This window comes from Emys orbicularis, chromosome 5 (genome assembly GCF_028017835.1).
Source record: "Emys orbicularis isolate rEmyOrb1 chromosome 5, rEmyOrb1.hap1, whole genome shotgun sequence".
Classification (NCBI taxonomy): Eukaryota; Metazoa; Chordata; order Testudines; family Emydidae; genus Emys; species Emys orbicularis.
Window position 1 is genome coordinate 92,212,744 of NC_088687.1, and position 21,699 is coordinate 92,234,442.

General features: G+C 38.8%; 1 protein-coding gene across 1 annotated transcript in view; it reads right to left on the reverse strand.

Moving 5' to 3' along the window:
• Positions 1–402: 402 nt before the first annotated feature.
• The window catches only part of CEP135 (centrosomal protein 135), a 96,163-nt gene continuing 74,866 nt past the window's right edge, over positions 403–21,699 (reverse strand). The window contains exons 21-27 of the mRNA XM_065405725.1: positions 20,148–20,258; positions 11,191–11,376; positions 8,631–8,840; positions 7,519–7,721; positions 4,908–5,012; positions 3,431–3,577; positions 403–424 (exon numbers count right to left, since the gene is read on the reverse strand). Of these exons, the coding sequence (XP_065261797.1) occupies positions 403–424; positions 3,431–3,577; positions 4,908–5,012; positions 7,519–7,721; positions 8,631–8,840; positions 11,191–11,376; positions 20,148–20,258 (984 nt within the window). The remainder of the gene's footprint in view (positions 425–3,430; positions 3,578–4,907; positions 5,013–7,518; positions 7,722–8,630; positions 8,841–11,190; positions 11,377–20,147; positions 20,259–21,699) is intronic.

Sequence of the window (21,699 nt, forward strand, 5' to 3'; positions counted from 1 at the left end):
AGCCATATCTGATTTAAGCAAATTTAAATAAGTAGAGAAATCAGAAGTTGTTGCATCAGTTATTCTGACCCAGCTTCCTTCTTTTGTACCATAAATTTATATAGCTATTACACTAGCTTTGCAAAACTGCCATGCGACTTTGTTATAATGTGTGAATTTTGTGCGTTGACAAGCAATGAAAAGCACCCATAAAAAAAACACCTTGTCACCCCCAGATAAATGGGAGAATAGAATTTTGCAAGGCTGATTGTAGGACACGTGCACACACAAATTCACAAGTTATCACTGATTTGAAGCGAAGTCAGAGGTAGAATTCATGTCAACCTTCATAATTTTCAAAAGTCCTTGAAACAAGTTAATCCTTCTGTTACAAGTTTAGTTTTAAGACTATCCCAGGTATGGTTATTCCTTGAAGCTCACATTTCTGGGTGGGGGGAGGAAGAAGAAATTTTAAAAATATAAACATCTGCTTACAGCATTTTTATCAATTCAACCAAGGGTAAAATATATAACAACATTACCTTCTTCATAGTTTATTCCTAAATTACTTGAATCAGCCCATGATACCCACAGAATTTATTTTAATATAATATTTCATTCTTGACACATGTCGCACAAGCACTAGACAAAAGTACAATGTAAGCCAAGGACAAGAAGAAAGTTATTAGGTTAGACTAAGTGGCTTATAAAAAGGGGAAAAATTCCCAGTATACAGTATAAAACACCACAATTGACAGAGCACACTTCCACTGTGGAACGCTGCAAGGAAGGGATAAATAAGAAGTAAAACCGATAAGAGAGAGAGGGTAAAAAGTTCATGGGCAGGTCAGAATGCCAAGAAACAATTATGCATTGGACTCAGAACTGGGATTGGACAAATCTTAAATTTGTGTATGAAATCAGATATTTCAAGAGTATTTGGATTCAAGCAAAGTCCATGGAAAAAGTACAAATATTAAATGGTATCTCTTCTGTTAACTTTGTGCAATTTTGGGATTTTTGGTTCCCCTCTGACAGTTCAGACATGATCTAGTTAGACAAGTCAGCTGTGGTAGCATACATGGTTACTAAATACTTTCTGAAAATAAACAGAGCTCATCTCACTGTCCTTTGATTTTGACTTTTCACCTAGATGTAACATGTAGCGGTGGGAGAGGTGGGTCACACAAACCTGTAACCAGGTTTGTAACATTGACAGGCCACATCTAAAACAATAATCTTTGTAAAAATGTGGAGACATACGTGAGTGTCCTGCAAATATCCTGGACAGCAAAAGATTACAGGCTAGCTACAGATTCTGATCTACCTCTGATAGACTGTGCCTTATCATGACCTTGAACGTTCAGACCTTGGCAATCAGAAATGGAAGAGTCCCCAAGATGCATCTTGGGAAGCTGGCAGTTTGTGCTTGAACCTTTCAAAAAAATCAAGGTTTTTGCTGCTTAGTAGCCTGGGGCTTGGCATCCTGAGGCCTCTGCTAATACAGAGGCCCAGCACCTTCCAGGTATCCTTCAAACCAACCTAGAAATAAAGAATAACATCTTGACCTGTCCCTTACCTCTTTTGTGGAAGGTAGAGGGTTGGGTAATAGATCCCAAGAAACAGAATCTGACCACACTCCTTTTTGCCTTCATGAGACTGTTCTTTGCCCAAATGCCCATTTAGCAAACCTTCAATCTGCTAAACTGCCTACTGAAAGCCAAAAATCTCAGGCAGATGTATCTATGGGTATCAAGTGCGTTGGAGGATTTTCACACTCGATGCTAGGCCATTTCCAGTCCCTCAGACTGAATTCCATACAATTTTGCTAGGGGCGAGGACTGATAAACTGGTATGACTTTTTCCAAAGCTCATACTAGTATTTACCTATGTATCTATGTTATCTACCTTAGTATAAGATTCCTATAACAGTGTATGTGTTATTAACAGGTAGCTCCTAGTATGGGTTGTTGCTCTTCATTCTTAGAGCATCCCAGCGTTAGAATCGTGATTCAGGGGTGTTGAACTATGAGGCTTGTCCTTGACCATCAATAACGCTACCATCAAGTGCTAATGTAAAAGGTAGAAGTAGTCAGTGGCATTCTTTGGCAGCGTGTGCTTGCATTTATTTAGAGAGAGAGAGAGATACCTATCTCATAGAACTGGAAGGGACCCCCAAAGGTCATCGAGTCCAGCCCCCTGCCTTCACTAGCAGGACCAAGTACTGATTTTACCCGAGATCCCTAAGTGGCCCCCTCAAAGATTGAACTCACAACCCTGGGTTTAGCAGGCCAATGCTCAAATTACTGAGTTATCCCTCCCCCAATTTTGCCACCTTACATGTGGCTAGAGTGGTATATGGATGGATTGGATGATATGATTTCTGGCCTGGAGCCCATAGTGGTTTTCTGCACGAGTCGGATGACCCTAGCGCCTCTCTCTACAAAAATGAGGAAGCGTGGCTACTCTGAGGTAGAGAGAAGGAGAGGAAGAATTGAAGGCTGTCTTCCTCAGTACCCCTGGATGTCATGACATAAAAAATTCCTCCAGCTTTCAGGGTATCAACCTGACAAGTCATTCTCATCTTTCCATGTAATAGTTTCAGGTTGATAGATGAGATGATTTGTGTATCAAATGTGGTGTAGCTGTCAACCCTGGTCTTTGTGAGGCCATTAATGCTGAGAATATCAGAGCAAGGTGTGGTGAAGAGAGTGTTTAAGTGAGGTTTACCATGAATGCCATAATCTCAGAGTAGGCTATGTACTTGGACAATATCTACAGCAGACTAGGCAAGATGCATGGCATACATCACCAAAGCTGAAGCAAGGAAACAAATTTATTAGACTGCACAAATACTCAAGCTCTGGCCAGTACAGGACACTGGATATGTTTACATAGCAACCAGACACCTGCAGCTGGCCCATGCCAGCCAACTTGGGCCCACGGGGCAGTTTCATTGCTGTGTAGACTTCTGGATTCGGGCTGCAGCCTGAGCCCGGAAGTCTACACAGCAATGAAACAACCCTGCAGCCTGAGCACTGTGACCCTGAGTCAGCTGGCACTGTAGACATACCCAATATCAGCTCAGTGGCAGAGACATGCCACAGCTTCCCCCCCCCCCCCCGCCCTTACTGGTGAAGAGGTTTAATGGTTTTAGAATTTTAAAGCTATGGATGTATTGGCAGTCCTGTTCTATAAGCAAAATCCAAGGAGCAGGAATCCATTGTAATATTTCGTGATTGGAGAATAACTAGCATTTAATGTTTTCAGTCAATACTAGTTATTGTGTTTAAAACACTATAAGAGTGTAACTATCATTGGAGTGTTTAAATATTTCATATGCACCAAAACATAAAATGCTGATTTCCTGCCCCCCATTTCAATTTAAATACAGCTGTATTTAATTCTTATGTGAACACTTAATCTTGACAAAAATCATCAAATTACTTACTTTTCTGCTGTTGCTCGATCAGTTGTTCTTACAATTGCACGCTCTGGAGAATGGGAAGGAGATCTCATTGTTGAACTAAGTGGAGATGAGGTACGTACAGAAGATGTGGACAGACCATGTCGACGCATTTCCTGAATTGCGCGCTCTCTACCAAGTAGACAATAATTTTGTTAAACACTAATTTGTACACACTTATCTTTATTACCACTATTAGCATTCATATTCTGCCACATCATAATATTTCTCTGTAGAAATTATTAGATGATAAAAGAAAATGAAAGGTGATAATTTAAATGAATATCATATATACATTTTAAATAAAAATGTCTCAATTATATTTAAGGGACACAGATCACTTTTTAAAATTAATGGTTAAAAGTAACATTTAAGGGTACAATAAAAGGTTAGAAAAAAATTCTCTACTTTTTCAGTTTGTTTACTTTGTGAATTTGACAACACTTTGTGTAGTCAGTCTTGTTCTTCTGCAAACTCAGTATATATGTTTTTTGTATGGTCTCCCATACCTCAAGAGGTGAGGAAAAACCCCTACTTACCACCTGAGCTGGAACTAACATGGACTGTACAAGGGGAAAGGATTGGGCCCAGACTAGGAACGAGTCTAGTCTGTGAAAGAAGCTTATTGGAACATCTCTGAGGCTGAGATGTGATCTGTAATCAGTTTCTTAATGTATTAGGCTTAGACTTGCGTGTTTTTGCTTTATTTTACTTGGTAACTTACTTTGTTCTGTCTGTTATTACTTGAAACCACTTAAATCCTACTTGTTATACTTAATAAAATCACTTTTGTTTATTAGTAAACCCAGAATAAGTGATTAATACCTGGGGGAGCAAAGAGCTGTGCATATCTCGCTATCAATGTTATAGAGGGCGGACAATTTATGAGTTTACCCTGTATAAGCTTTATACAGAGTAAAACGGATTTATTTGGGGTTTGGATCCCATTGGGAACTGGGTGTCTGGGTACTGAGCAGTTTTTGGTTAAAGTCTGCAGCTTTGGGGGTGTGGACCAGACTCTGGGTCTGGGTTGCAGCAGGCTAGCGTGTCTGGCTCAACAAGGCAGAGTTCTGGAGTCCCAAGCTAGCAGGGAAAATGGGCTCAGAGGTAATCTCAGCATGTCGGGTGACAGTCCCAAAGGGGTCTCTGTGACTGAACCCGTCACAGGTGTCTCCTGGGCTTGATCCAGTTGTAAGAATTTTGGCCAATGCATTATAACTATATTGTTGCTAGGATATAAAATATGAGGGTATATATGCTTGTATTGATATTCTGAATGTAAGCAACACCAAGAGGTCTTTGGACTAATAAAGGAATGCTTGTGTGAAAACTGAGTTATAGTAAACCTTAATAAAATTATTAGGAAAACTATTTTCAAAACACACGGTATTGCATTAGCAGCTACCTTAATGATAGGAAAGGAGGATCACCCCACTGAAACAAAAACAACACAGGTGCTTACCGTTCAAATCGTTCAGTTGTCAGTTGCCTTTTTAAAACATCATAGTCCGTCTGTAGCTGTGCAACTTTACTTCGAAGTATGGAAACTTCTCTATTATGACTGGTTCTAAAAATAGCATGAGAAGTAACAACAAATTTTCTTAAACTGTTGCACACTTTCAGCTGGTATCTTAGAGGAATTAGGAAAAACAGAAATGAACAAGGGAAACCAAAAAATGAAATAAGAGGAGTTGTTAGTTCAAACAACTCAAAATAACAAAGTGAGAATCAGAAGCGATGGGAAGAATTGAATGAATACAATGACAAATTACTGGATAAAGCTAACCTGTAAAAGACAGAAGTGTGAACTTGGAAGTCCTTCAATAAATTCATACTATAGTGCATCATATTCCTTTATAGATAAAAATATACAGTAGAACCTCAGAGTTACGAACGCCTTGGGAATGGAGGTTGTTTGTAACTCTGAACAAAATGTTACGGTTGTTCTTTCAAAAGTTTACAACTGAACATTGACTTAATACAACAGCCTTGAAGCTTTACTATGCAGAAGAAAAATGCTTCTTTCCCTTTTTTTTAAGTTGTTTATGTTAGGGCTGTCAAGCGATTAAAAAAATTAATCGCGATTAATTGTGCTGTTAAACAACAATAGAATACCATTTATTTTAAATATTTTTGGATGTTTTCTACATTTTCAAATATATTAATTTATATTACAACACAAAATACAAAGTGTACAGTGCTCACTTTATATTTTTTTATTACAAATATTTGCACTGTAATAAACACAAAAATTGTATTTTTCAATTCACCTCATACAAGTACTGTAGTGCAATTTCTATATCATGAAATTTGAACTTACAAATGTAGAACTATGTCCAAAAAAACCTGCATTCAAAAATAAAACAATGTAAAATTTTAGAGCCTGCAAGTCCACTCAGCCCTACTTCTTGTTCAGCCAATCGCTCAAACAAGGTTGGTTACAATTTGCAGGAGATAATGCTGCCCGCTTCTTGTTTACAATGTCACCTGAAAGTGAGAACAGGTGTTCTCATGGCACTGTTGCAGCCAGCACCACAAAATATTTACGTGCCAGATGCGCTAAAGATTCATATGTCCCTTCATGCTTCAACCACCGCTCCAGGGGACATGCATCAATGCTGATGACAGGTTCTGCTCGATAAAAATCCAAAGCAGTGCAGATCAACGCTTGTTCATTTTCATTATCTGAGTCAGATGCCACCAGCAGAAAGTTCATTTTCTTTTTTGGTGGTTCGGGTTCTGCAGTTTCCGCATCGGAGTGTTGTTCTTTTAAGACTTCTGAAAGCATGCTCCACACCTCGTCTCTCTCAGATTTTGGAAGGCACTTCAGATTCTTAAACCTTGGGTCGAGTGCTGTAGCTAGCTTTAGAAATCTCACATTGGTACCTTCTTTGCATTTTGTCAAATCTGCAGTGAAAGTGTTCTTAAAATGAACAACATGTGCCGGGTCATCATCTGAGACTGCTATAACAGGAAATATATGGCAGAATGCGGGTAAAACAGAGCAGGGGACATACAATTCTACCCCAAGGAGTTCAGTCACAAATTTAATTAATGCTTATTTTTTTAACAAGCGTCATCAGCATGGAAGCATGTCCTCTGGAATGGTGGCTGAAGCATGAATGGGCATACAAATGTTTAGCATATCTGGCACATAAATACCTTGCAATGGCGGCTACAAAAGTGCCGTGCAAATGCCTGTTCTCACTTTCTGGTGACATTGCAAATAAGAAGAGGGCAACATTATCTCCCTTAAATGTAAACAAACTTGTTTGTCTTAGTGATTGGCTGAACAAGAAGTAGGACTGAGTAGACTTGTAGGCTCTAAAGTTTTACATTGTTTTGTTTTTGAATGCACTCATGTAGCAAAAAAAAATAAAAAAATCTACATTTGTAAGTTGCACTTTCATGACAAAGAGACTGCACTACAGTACTTGTATGAGGTGAACTGAAAAATACTATTTCTTTTGTTTATAATTTTTACAGTGAAAATATTTGTAGGCAAAAATAATATATACTTTGATTTCAATTATAACACAGAATTCAATATACATGAAAATGTAAAAAAAAAATCCAAAATAATTAATAAATTTCAATTGGTATTCTTTATTTAACAGTGCAATTAAAACTGCGATTAATCGCGATTAATTTTTTAAATCACGATTAATTTTTGAGTTAATCGCTTGAGTTCACTTGATTAATTGATAGCCCTAGTATTTTTCCCTAACTTCATTTCCTGAAACAGATAAACCTGATCTGACTGAGAAAGTTTCTTTCCTGTAGCTGAAATCCTACTCATAATAGTAACTGGGAGGATGGAAGCCCACGTCAAGAGTCCTTAAGAGTTTTGGGCTCTTATGGAAGGTTTGAACACACAAACTCTTCTAACAGGTGCACACATACAAACAATGATGCTCTCAGAAAGAATCTTTTGACCAAGTGTGGAGGGTTTGATTATGTAAATAAGTGTTTTCATACAGTTCAAAGATTTTTCACAATCAAAATACAAATAAAATAAAAAATTTACAACTCAAAATATTGGAAGAAATGTAATGGTCTGTTTTAGAACTTACAGTTTGCTCTCTGCAAGAGTTAGCTTGTCTTTAAGTAACTGAATTTCTGAATCTTTCTCATGGGATGTTAAATGATTCTGAAACTCTTTGTCTCTGCTAGTAGCGAGCAGCGTTTCAAGATTCTGAATAGTAAGTCGTTCACTGGACAATTGCTTTTTTAACAGCTCTGCTTCTGACTTTATATCTTCTAATTCAGCCAGAACCTAGGGTATAAAACAATTACTACAGTAAATGTTACTAGCCTGATATTTAACGCTCACTATTTATGTAGTATTTTACAAACAGATACTTGTGTGTACAGTTTTCACATTCTCTGAAAAATACTAATTTACAGTTTATAAAAGATTTTTTTTAAACAGACAAGAAATTATGTTAAAATGGAGTTACATTAAAATTGATATGTATTTTTAATTGTAAGGGTTTAGAAAAAACACATTATAGGAATGTTTTAATAATCCCTAAAATGAGCCTTATAAACCCAGGAAATTCAGAATTGAGCTTAAATGTATAAGAAATCTAAATGGTTAAGATGGAAATATTCAGTTAAGGCACCTAAACAATTTTGTGCCTTGTAGTGACAATACAAAAAGGAATAAATACCTCAAGGAGATCAAGATTAATCTGGACTCACAAACATTAAAATGCCTTAATCATAATGGTATGTTCAACACATGATTATTTTAAACTTAATCTTAATGATTGACCTTAACTCTGCTGTGTTACCATTTTTAACCTGAGGGTTTTTTATTTGTCATGTAACTTCAGAATTAGATACATTATATTAATTATTAAAATTAGTCACTTTAATAGACATAAAAACAAACCATCATGATCTAAATAAAATGGTCCTAGATGTATAGTAGGTTAATATGTATAGTAGGTTAATAATCAGTAGAAAATTTAAAGATTGTACAGTATATCAAGAATTAGTGCATGCACACACCCCCACCCCCCTATTTCCTATTCTAAAGGAGCCCCAGTGAAGTGTATGTGCATGTCAGAAATGATTACTAGTAAGGGGGGGAAAAAGAATTATTAGAGCTCCCTCAAGTAAGGAAATCAAATTGTGTATCTGTGCTATATCAAGTGCTATATTAGTCGTTGCTTCTTACCCTTTCATAATCCATGTTTTTGGATGTTAGCTGTCGTGAAAAAAGTTCTTTGCTAGACTCAAGTTTCATGCACAGTTCTCTCATAGAAGCCAAGTCAGCTAATACAGAAGACTTTTCTTCTTGTTCGTATTTGAGATCCTCTTCCAATCTGGACATATTTTTTGTAATTGAAGAGAGTTGAGATTCATACGCTTGATGTGCATTGATATGCTAAATGAAAACAGACAACAGTTAAGTGGTCGTGGATTTTTCCCCGCCCCCAGTGTTAAAAGTTGCATAACAAAAAGTTACATACATCTAAGTATCTTTGCCCTGAGCTCTAAATTGAACTTCAGACTACCTTACCCTTTTTTTTTTTTTTTTAATCATAGTTTTTTTTAAAAACCCACAACCCTAAAAACCAGGTTTCTCAGAAACTTTTGCAACCATTTGAAGGAATACACAGATATTAAACAAAAAGCAGAAGTAGACTCTAATGGTGTTTCAGAAGAAAATTAAAACTTAAAAATTAAAGACTGAACTCCATCTTTTACTCAACTGCCAATCTTGAACTTATCATGCTTTTGTCAATGAATTAAGAATGTCAGACAGAAACGTAGCCTGTCTCTGCTTGGCTGTTCTAATCTTTTTGATCTTCAGAAAGACTGTTTCTTCAAATATGAAATTCTCATTTGATATAACTGGAATAAACTAATATGCTGTTATAAGAACCAAAAGTTTGAACTAATACTTAACTCTGAAAAATATCACAAGAACATTTTGTCCCACTTAGTGAAATGGAATTATTGGAAGATATAGTGGCACTATTTATTAATATCTACTGAGATCATGCAATATCTAACTTCTCCATTTTGAAGTCTTCATACAAGCTCTACCAAACAGTTCCTCCACAGGAATGTAAACCTGCTCTACTTAACAATAGTTACTCCACAGGGCAAGATGACTAAGAGCCACAATCTGCCTTTCCTACTCCAGAGGGGTGCAGATGTACCCTGGGCTAGAGTTATACCTGTTGCAGCAAATGCCCTCAGGCATACCAGCACAGCTGCACTGGCTGGTACATTAGGTGATTGGAGCCAAGGTTTCACCCACTCCCAAACCTTCCCATCCATATACACTGGGTAGGTGGGGAAAGCGGTGTGAGTAACCTCAGAAAAAGAACAGAGGAAACAAAATGCAACAGACATTTCACTATCTACTAATCACAATTAACCATCAAGGATCTTTCAAATACTTTGAAAAACAGATACACATTGTAGTCTTACTGTTCTTAGTATTGTAGATTTAATAGAAGAATCTTGTACATTTGTTTTCTAAAGAACTATGTTTTCTGCTTCCAAAATTGCTGTTCCTATTCAGCCATATCCTGTTGCTGTTTACCTGCAAGTATACTTCAGTGCTCTATTTCATACGAAATAGAGGTTGTCCATGTTGCCTTACAGCTGCTCAGCTACAAAATCAAACTCTGATTCAGAGGACAAAGGTATTGCCTCATTCAAAACCTCAAGCTATTCACTAGATTCCACATCAACTCCAGTCCCTAACAACAGCACAAAAACTTCTTCAGTTCCTCTGATTTATGTAAATAAATGGTAATTTCAGATGGGCTCCAGGAGGACCTCTCTGGCTTCAAGATTAGGCTTGATAAGTTTATGGAGGGAATGGTTTGATGGGATAATGTGATTTTAGTCAAATAGGCATTAACGGGCCATAGCGGGTAAAATGAGAGTCCGGCTGTAGAATCTTGCCTGTATGCTCGGGGTTCTGCTGATCGCCATATTTGGGGTCGGGAAGGAATTTTCCTCCAGGGTAGATTGGCAGAGGCCCTGGAGGTTTTTCGCCTTCCTCCGCAGCATAGGGCAGGGGTCGCAGGCTGGAAGATTCTGTTGTGGGTGAGTCAGCTTTTGTGGCCTGCATCATGCGGGAGGTCAGACTAGATGACCATATTGGTCCCTTCTGACCTTAAAGTCTATGAGTCTATGAGTCTATGAGCATGTTCAGAGATTTGAGTAACAATATAGCATTACAGAGTGCTAATACTGGTTTGCATTTCTCTGCAGCACCTTGCAAAAAGGGGGCCTTGATCCTTGGCTTTGGCTACTAGGTACTACTAATATATCAACACCTCCACCACTACTGCCTCTATGATTACCACATGGAGCCTTTCAGTCAAGGAACTCAATGTGCTTTGAACAAATAATTAATCATGCCCTTGTGAAATACTGCAGGCAAATATCACACCTATTTTACGGATAGGTAACCTAAAAGGCTCTTAACATACTGGCAAACAATCCCACCCCCCCAACAACAACTGAAAATCTATCGCTGTGGCATCAGCAGTGAGTTAAGCAGAATAGAAATGATACTATTCTAGCCAGAATTGCAGTTACCATTTCAAATATTCTGTGTCTGCCTTCAAAACATTCAAGGATAGAAGTTTATTTCCATGCAAGCATAGCAAATGTTCCTTATCTTTTATTTAAAAACAAAAAAAAAGCAATTAAGTATAAACCATTTTCCTTGATAGGATTCAATTTTATTGGGTGGTATTGGTTATTACCTCTTGAATTTCTTTTTCTAAAAGTTCCACTCTCTCTCGAAGATGTCTTCTATCGGTATCTACAGAGAGGAGTTCAAGACGTATTGAGCTGCTTTCTCCCTCAGCTTGATGGGCCTTGACTTCCCAGTCCTCAGCTTGGCTGTGGAGCATTCGGAACTTCTCTAACAATTCTTGATTTTCTTGTTCCTAGTTGAAATAAAATTAATCACTTTATAATTAACTATGTGTCACTGCAACAAATGTCTTGTACCTTCCAGTCATTTAACCCTCTTTGTGCCTGCAAGCCGCATCTGTTACACTACTTCAAAGGAAGGCGTGGCCTTCGCCATATCCCTGACCCTGTATGAAGGCATTCCTCTTTCTCTCCCTGGAGAGAGTACATAGCTTCATTCCTTATGCAAGTGCCAAGCAGCAAATGTATCCCAGATACAGCAACCCAACTCAGTTTATATTAGAAATGGTTTTTTAATAAATTTACAGAATAGATACTATTGTTTGATGATACATACCTCTCAAGGATACCATGAAAAATACATTAACAATATTTTTTACCTCATATTTTACCTCTTAAGGTAGGAATTTCTTGCCATTCTCAAGATCAAAGCTATATTGCTATTATCATTTCTATCAAAGCTGCAGTGTATCTGGCAAAGATATCCCTAAAAGACGATCAGTCCGGCCTATTAGCTCATTTTATTAGCTCTTCTAGCTTTAAAGTTTTCAGTCATTACAATAAATACTCAAATTTGGATTACTTTATCCTTCTTTCAATACTCTGTTCTTTTTTCTTTGATCTAAGGGTACTATCAAAAAGGGTCATATATTTCTTTCTAATCACCAAGGTCTCTAACAACTTCTTCCTAGCTACATCTCAGGGTTTGTATCCATATCTTTTCTTTGACCTTTCAGCTACTTCAACCACACCCTGCTTATTAAAATCTTATCCTCCCTTGCTTTTCATGACTCTGTTCTCTCCTGATTCAACTCCTACCTCTCTAATCATTCCTTTGGCATCTCTTTCAGCAGATACTCTTCCTCTTCTCTCCGTGGAAGTTCTATAGAGCCCCATCTTTGGCCCCCACTTCTTCCATTACACCTTCTTGATACTACTATTTTGTATTACAACAGTGCCTAAAGGTTCCAATCAGGATTGAGGCCCTATTGTGGCAGGCACAGTACAAGTATATGTTTCACATTAAAAAACCCTACATTTAATGAATATTCTTAAGGTTTCAAAGTCCAACATTCAAAAGTCAAGAAATGCTAGAATTAAGGTTGCCTGTGCAACCTTATTCAGCAGCCTTGTGTGTATGCATTTGACATAAAACAGGCTCTGACTATATGATTGCATACAATTTTTTCTCCATAGGACCCCTGCCTCATTCAATGCACAAAATGGATGGTGCTTAGTGAGCAGCTATTCAACATTTTGTTTTATCCACATTGGTCAATACACTCACGCATTGTTTATTAGACACTATTTGAAAACTGTTATGAAGACAGAATTATTAATTTCTTCTCAGGCATTTCTATGGCACTCATTGCTAGAGTATCTAAATACTTCACAAAATTAATTTATTTTCACAACATACCTGTGAGATAAAGTGGTGGTATAATCCATTTTACAGATGGGGAACTGAATAACAGAGATTAAGTTCAAAAGTGTCCACTAATTTTGGGTGCCCAATTTGAGAAGACTAGGACCTAATTTTTCAGAGAATTTAGCATTATATAGAACTGTGTGTTCAAAGCACAGCGCCTATTGGTTTCAGTTGCAGCTGTGAGTACTCAGCATTTCTGCATATCACTCCCCAGGGTCTAAAATCAGGCACTCAAAAAACAAGGAATACACAATTAGTAATCACCTATGAAAAGTTTGATTTGAGTGACTTGATTAGCATCACACAGGAACTCTGTGGCAAAGACAGGGATAGAATCCAATTCTCCAGAACAGCATTCAACTGTCTTAACCATGATACCATCCTTTCTCTTCCTGCAGTCCCCTGCTTCATTGATTAATCATCCTCCAACCTCTGCAACCAATGAAGCAGGGATCCTACAGACGAGTCTTTTTCAATACAAAACCCTGATTAATCCCCAAAGAAGGTCTATCCTGTCCACCGAAGGAAGAAGGAGTCCTGTGTAAATGAAGACTCTCATAATGAATACAAACAAGTGGATTAAGGTTGCATGGACATTTCCTAGCTTTTGAGTGCTTGACTGTAACATTATTCATGTGTTTTTTTTAATTTAGGGAGTTGTGACAGCCTGTACCCTATGTTCACCCCTTTTACAAGACCATGTTAAATTTTGTACAAAGCATATTGTGTAAGGTATCATTTGAAAACTCATGATTTGCTGATCATTATTGTCCTGGTAAACTGTGTGTGGCAACGCTGTATGTAAAGATATGAGACTCCATTGTATAATATTATCAAGACATGTTCCAACATGTTCTGGTGGGCAGTCACAAACAAGTTCCCCAGAGACAAAGGCTAGCCAACACCTCAGTTAGGTGTCAACGAGATCAAATGGACCACCACCTGATTAAGTGGCCAATCTTCAGCAGGGGAGAGGGTGTGGGCAAAAGATCTACATTTTGACAAACAAGCAGCTTATGGTTCCTGGCTACACCAAATTTCTGTCTCCTGAACAGCAGCAGGAGATGATTCTTGTGCAAGAGAAAGGGTTATAAGAATTTGGGGCATCTGCCCTCTCCCATCTCTCCCTTTCTCTTTACCAACAGCATCAACAAACTTAAGAAGAAAAGATGCTGCATTGGATTGGGGGAGATCCTGAGGGATTCAGCCAGAAAAACTGTTGGAACTTGTATTTCCCTGTAATCAATTCTGACTTAGATGCCGCATTACTTGTAGTCACTTAAAAATCTATCTTTCTGTAGTTGATACATTTGTTTTGTTGTTTTATCTAAACTAGAGTATTTGGATTCAAATGTTTGGGAGACTCCAATTGGGATAACAAGATTTGTACATATCATTTTCTATTAATAAATAACAGGCTTTGTATGAGTTTATATTGTCCAGGAGGGTTCTGGGCAGTACAAGATGCACATTTCTGGGGAAAAGTCCAGGAATAGATCTCACTTCTCTCTGTTTGTTGAAGTAAAGGACCATCGTCATATTTCCCAACATTATGAGGACATGGTAACACTGGATGAATGGGAGAAAGTCTTTGAAAGTGTCTTGGACTGCCTGTAATTCCAGAACACTGATGTGCATCTTGGCCTCTTGGGGTGTCCAAGTGCCTTGTACAGTGTGGCAATCCATGTGGGTTCTCCAGCCTAAAAGGGAAGCATCTATAAGACTGTCCTGTATGGTGAAGGGGAAAAGGAAAGGAATACCCAAAAATACTTGGTGGCAATTTTCCCACCATAGTAGAGATGTTAGTTGGTGGGTGTTCACCACCAGGTGAACACCCACCAGGTAGGACTGCTTGCTTGCTGAGTACGCTTGAAGCCATGCTTGCAGGCAAAAAAGGTGGAGTCTGGCGAATGGCACGACGTAAGTTCACGAAGTCATATGTTCCAGGTGAGAAAGAGAAATTCTGATTGGTGTTCAAGGGTTGTTCATGACCTGATCTATCAGGTCGTTCCCTGCTTGGGATCTGTCCATTGGCAGATAAGCCCTTACTGTGACTGAATTTAGGGATGCTCCAATGAAGTCTAGAGTTTCTGTTGGAGTGAAAGCAGGCTTCTCCAGGTTTATGCTGAGCCGTAGGGAAGACAGGAGCTGAAACATCGAAGAAGTTGACTCGTAGGCTTCTTGATGTATATTGGCAATGAGAAGCCAGTCATTGAGATAGGGGATAATGGTGAAACCACACCTGACATGGGCTGCTACTGCCACAAAGACCTTAGTAAAGACCCTGGAGAGGTTGCAAGGCCAAAAAGGAGCACTCTGTATTGAAAGCAATTAGGGCCCACTATGAATCTGAGAAAATATCTCTGAGCGGGGTAAGTATCCACATGAAAGTACGTGTCCTTCACACCAAGAGCTGTAAATTAAGTTCCTTGTCTAGGTATGGAATTATAGATGCTAGTGTGTACATGCAAAATTTCAGTTTGCGAATAGAGTGGTTGAGATAGCCGAAATCAAGACTGGGTCTCCAGCCACCTTTTTCAGTACTAGGAAGTATGTTGAGTAAAAACTCTTTCCTTGGTGCTGAAGAGGTACCTGATCTATTGCTCCTTACCATGGGAGGGATTCTACTTTTTGTTTGAGAATCTCCTCATGAGAATGGCCCATGAAATGGGCAAGGATAGGAGTTTTGGAGGGGATAGGTAAGTAAGTTTGATCGCATAACCAGAATGGATGATGTCTATTACCCACTTTTCTGCTCTTATTTCACTCCAGTTGTGGGAAAAGTGCCAATAAGAAAGGTCAAAGAGTGGTTATGGAGTCCCCCTAGAGCATGGGGTACCATCGGTTCCGAGACAGGTGCTGAGGTAGAGGCTGGTTCCATACGGGTCCTGGTTTCTTGTCTAGGAAGGTATCTCTCAGAGAAGGAAACATAGGTTCTTCTGGTGGTTCAGTGTTTCCTGAGAAAGAAAAGACCAATTCTGTGTCTACTGGCAGTAGTTATGCTGGAAGTAAACAATGGCTGGAATATGCAAAGGGGGACAGACTCCTTCCATAACTTGCATATACTGGTGAAGTCAGGACCTGATAGAAATGGAAAGGGAGAATCTGAGAGATCAAAAATGTCATCAGGTATAGAGTAAGTCTCCACTCTCCCTGGAGCGTGAGGGGTCCTGTTCACCCAAACTGATGGACCTGGAGCAGTTTGTACCATTGTTGAGTGAAGGAGTGTCGGTACCATCAGTGGCTGAGGTTCCTGATGGTTGCCTTTTGCCGGTACCATTGGTTCCCGGTGTTTAAGTTTAGTTGGTATTGGAGGTACTCTTGCTACTGTAGTGTGGTCTGGTACTGACAGAGCCCTGGATTTGTGAGCTTTCTTGTGACAACACTGAGACTTAGAATATCCTAAGTCCTTGTGGGCTGAGCAAGAAGACTTACTTGACTTAGGGAGGGCTCTATCTGACTTCTTTGAAGTGGGCTTAGAGGAGGATTTGCTCTAGTGTTTAAGAGAACACTCCTTGTCTTTCCAACAAGACCCTAACAAGTGATCTGTAAAAGTAGATTCCCTTGCTCCTAAGTCAAGCCGATGCACAGGGGGCGGTCCCCTGACTGGAGTCCAACTGCGGCCTCATGGCTTTCTCCATAAGATGCTTCTTAAGATGAAGTTCCCACCCCTCTGGGGGAAGAGCAGCAGATTCTGGACTTTGCCATGATGTGAGTTTCCAAGAGGTTGCACAGGCAGTGTTGATTGTTGTTGTGACCATGAAGGAGTGCAGGAAAGAAGTAAAGATTTTAAAGCTTGGAGTTCTGGGCATAGTCCACTACTGGTAATGAGATATGGGGAGGGAGAGTTCCCCAGGATGGGGAATCTAACTAACTATAAAACTTAGCTAAATACTATAGAGCAAAATTCTAAACTATTTACAATACATATATTTACAGACTGAAGAATAAAGAGGGAAAGACAAAGTTCTGGACCCTAGATGATCCGACCTAAGCCAAGGAGTGATAAGAAGGAACGGGAGACGCAATTGGTCTGCTCCGTCTATTATCTCCTTGGTTGGAGGCATGAGGAGAGCAAGGGTACATGTGCAGACCCATAGAGCCTGCTTTCAAAAATCCTCTGTCTCCGGGCCATGGACAGCACGCATACCCACCGTGGAATACACAGAGACCACCACTCAAAGAACATCACTGTATTTTGATTCTAATAATTTCTGAAGCAGAATTTTTTGTACTTTGCCTATCTTCCAAATTTCAATGGAAATATTTTTTGTTGGTTTGTGTGTACAATGAAAATGACGTTTACAGATAAAAATAGAATCCTTCCAAGCCTGATTAAAAAAGATCATTAGATCTTGCTTTGTTGCTCATAGCAAGGAAGTAATGCTAGAAATATATCACTGTCTATACTGTAAAACATCCAACCAACCAAATGTGAGGATGCTTCTCCTCACCATTGCCGACAATGTAACTATTACACTGGTCTACAATTTTTGAGAAGTCGTCTGCTTCAGAGATAAAATGTGCTATTTATTATGTATTTTGATGTGCTGAATTCAAATATGACAATTAAAACAACTGATTGGCTACTGTTTCTAAGATATTTAAGTTTTTACATTTTATGTCTCTGTATATTGTGTAGATAGTAGAGTTTTAATCATAAATTGTAAACCTAGGTCTTTTCATGTGTTTATGGTTGCTTTACATGATAATATTTCACCTGTCCTGTTTATGTAACACTTTAAAAATCAGCAAAAGGGTTATATAAATAAAATTTATTATGAAACAAAAGGCAAAAAACTATTATGTACATAGTTTAGTCCTATTCAGTGTCTACTTGGCGCTTCTTGGCTCTTGTATTCATTAAATGGATCATCTCTTGTCACTGTCCAGCAATAGTCTGCAAGCATTGATGGGCTCCATTTGCCCTGATAGCATTTCTCCATTGTTGCAATGTCCTGGTGAAATCGCTCGCCGTGCTCGTCGCTCACTGCTCCGCAGTTCGGTGGAAAAAAGTCTAGATGAGAGTGCAAAAAATGTATCTTTAGTGACATGTTGCAACCAAGGCTTTTGTATGCCTTGAGGAGGTTTTCCACCACCAACCTGTAGTTGTCTGCCTTGTTGTTTCCGAGAAAATTTATTGCCACTAACTGGAAGGCTTTCCATGCCGTCTTTTCCTTGCCACGCAGTGCATGGTCAAATGCATCATCTCGAAGAAGTTCACAAATCTGAGGACCAACAAAGACACCTTCCTTTATCTTAGCTTCACTTAACCTTGGAAATTTTCCACGGAGGTACTTGAAAGCTGCTTGTGTTTTGTCAATGGCCTTGACAAAGTTCTTCATCAGACCCAGCTTGATGTGTAAGGGTGGTAACAAAATCTTCCTTGATTCAACAAGTGGTGGATGCTGAACACTTTTCCTCCCAGGCTCCAATGACTGTCGGAGTGGCCAATCTTTCTTGATGTAGTGGGAATCCCTCGCACGACTATCCCATTCACAGAGAAAACAGCAGTACTTTGTGTATCCAGTCTGCAGACCAAGCAAGAGAGCAACAACCTTCAAATCGCCACAGAGCTGCCACTGATGTTGGTCATAGTTTATGCACCTCAAAAGTTGTTTCATGTTGTAATAGGTTTCCTTCATATGGACTGCATTACCAACTGGAATTGATGGCAAAACATTGCCATTATGCAGTAAAACAGCTTTAAGACTCGTCTTCGATGAATCAATGAACAGTCTCCACTCATCTGGATCGTGAACGATGTTGAGGGCTGCCATCACACCATCGATGTTGTTGCAGGCTACAAGATCACCTTCCATGAAGAAGAATGGGACAAGATCCTTTTGACGGTCACGGAACATGGAAACCCTAACATCACCTGCCAGGAGATTCCACTGCTGTAGTCTGGAGCCCAACAGCTCTGCCTTACTCTTGGGTAGTTCCAAATCCCTGACAAGGTCATTCAGTTCACCTTGTGTTATGAGGTGTGGTTCAGAGGAGGAGGATGGGAGAAAATGTGGTTCCTATGACATTGATGATTCAGGACCAGAAGTTTCATCCTCTTCCTCTTCCTCGTCTGACTCAAGTGAGAATGATTCTGGTGCATCAGGAACCGGCAGTCCTTCTCCGTGGGGTACTGGGCGTATAGCTGATGGAATGTTTGGATAATGCACAGTCCACTTTTTCTTCTTTGACACACCTTTCCCAACTGGAGGCACCATGCAGAAGTAACAATTGCTGGTATGATCTGTTGGCTCTCTCCAAATCATTGGCACTGCAAAAGGCATAGATTTCCTTTTCCTTTTCAACCACTGGCGAAGATTTGTTGCACAAGTGTTGCAGCATATGTGTGGGGCCCACCTCTTGTCCTGATCTCCAATTTTGCAGCCAAAATAAAGGTGATAGGCTTTCTTAAGCTTAGTGGTTTTACTGCGCTTTTGTGATGCAAAAGTCACTTCACCACAAACATAGCAGAAGTTATCTGCACTGTTCACACAAGTACGAGGCATCTCTGCTCACTTTGGCTAAACAGAAATGTGTCCCTTTGCAAAATCAAACACTGACAAATAAGAGAGCACGACACTGTATGATTTCTAGAGCTGATATAGGGCAATTTGTTCAGCAGAGTGATGTAAGCTTCGTTATGATTGCATCATCCATGACTTCTAGGAATAACATGATGCAATTCATATCATGTATGACGCAATACCAGCTTCAGATTGCATCATTCATTGTTTTGCCTAAAAAGCAAGTACTGTCCAAACCCAGTCATAGATTTATTCATAGATCCAGTCAAAGATGTATTTTAGTCATTTCTGGTTTAAATTGAGATCCCTTCCCTTTATAACTCACTTATCCTCCCCCATTCCCAAGTCAAGGGTCGTATATACTGACCCAATAGCATATCTTGAAAACTAGAGCCAATCAACAATTTTAATCATTTTCGTTCTCAGTGACCCAGAATTTGTAAAGTTTGACTACATTTATTTCAGAAGCATTTTGGCTGTAGAGCAGTGTTATCAATGAAGTTTGAAGTCTGCCAGAATGTCTTAAGGCTGTAACCTAACAGGGTTTTCAATGCATACATTACTAGGGTGACCAGACAGCAAATGTGAAAAATCAGGACACGGGGTGGGGGTAATAGGAGCCTATATAAGAAAAAGACCCCAAAATCGGGACTCTCCCTATAAAATCGGGACATCTGGTCACCCTATACATTACTAGCTTTAAAATACAGAGAAAAATTTACATCTACAAACCTTAATTTTATTGTAGGCTAACTAAAACAGTCATAATTATAACAACATTTATTAAAAACACACTATTGCCAATTTACAGACTTTATTTCCTCACCTTCGAAGCCATTAAGCTTTCAAATCTGGAGACTTCAGTTACATAATTATGAACTCTAGTCTTCATTTCTTCTTTTTCACGTACTGCTTCTTCCAGTTCAGTAGTGACTGCCTAAAAAGATTACATGAAAACTGAATAGTTTATTAAAATAAAATATACTAAAGTAAGCATGCCTGTGAAGTGCCCTATATTTTACTTTCTTCTGCTTTGGGGTAGTTCATTCAGTAAATCTGATTTCCATACAACATCCTGTTAAATTCTACATTAATCAGGACATGGAGGTGAATGAACGACACAGACAATGGATTTTAATTGGCAGGCCACAACTTTAACAAAATACCTGGGAAATGGTGTTATGCCCCCCGTTCTCACATACCACTTATTTCACTGGATTCAACTTGAGGGAGTTTAAATAGGCAAGGGCGGAGGTGATGAGAGCCAACCAGCTAGCCCATTCTTACATCCCCAGCCAATTGAAAGGTAATCGGCCCCCCGCTCTGTGAACATCCATTGCAGTTGTTTCAAGATCCCTCCACTTTTGACTATAGGGGAATGGCATTTTCCTACTTTCTCAGTTGACTAATCTGAAGTGGACAGGGAAAAGTGACCTAAACAACAGACTCTTATTGTTACTTTCACAAGGTCTCCATTTACGGTTTTCAAATTAACACTCATGACTCAAAAATCAGAAGACTAACAAAGTGGCTGAAACTTAGACTGAACCACAACCAGAAAGAATTTTTTTGTGAAGCATCTAAATTAACATTTGTTATTGTGCTGGTTAATTCAAACTAACTAGGAATCAATTAACTTGAGTTACAACACAACCAAAAGCTTTAGTCAGATAATTTGAGTTACATTAATATATCCTATGACCCAATGTTTTGCAAGTTAAAAAAACAAAAACAAAAATTTGTTGAGAACCTTTTTTTTTTTTTTTTTTTATTAATACTTCAGTAATCTACATCCAAATTTATTTTAAAATTAGAAATTATGTTTTTCTTAATGGAGAATGAAGCATTCGCTAGGTTTGAAAAAATTCTTAATGGTTTTGAAAAGGACTTTTTGAGCAAACTCAAACACTGTGTCATCTTTCTTACTGATTTAATTATGACCATCATATTTAAATTACAGCTGTTCTGATGCTTGAACCCCAGGGTGCACAAAATTTGAAAGACAGTGATGCACCAAAAGGTCAGTCAAACCTGATGAGTCCCTTAAACTGTGTCCATTTTACATGTAGACAGCTGGATTAACATTTCTTATTTAATTCACATGACCACCTTCTGAAGTGTAATTATTACATGGCATGTCTTAAAAGCCAATGGTGCATTAAGAAAATAAGCATATTCTCAACGTGTTAGAAGTTAATTCAATGTGGGTCCTCTGATGGACACAATCAGTCTAACAAGATGGGTTTTCATCTATATTGCATTTGAAGAGGCACAAGCAACAAATAAAACTTAAATTTCAGCCCCAAAATACATTTTTCAAAGAGTTAGGATTGCCTGAGAAAGAAAGAGTTTAGAATGGAAAGTCTGTCTCTATTTTA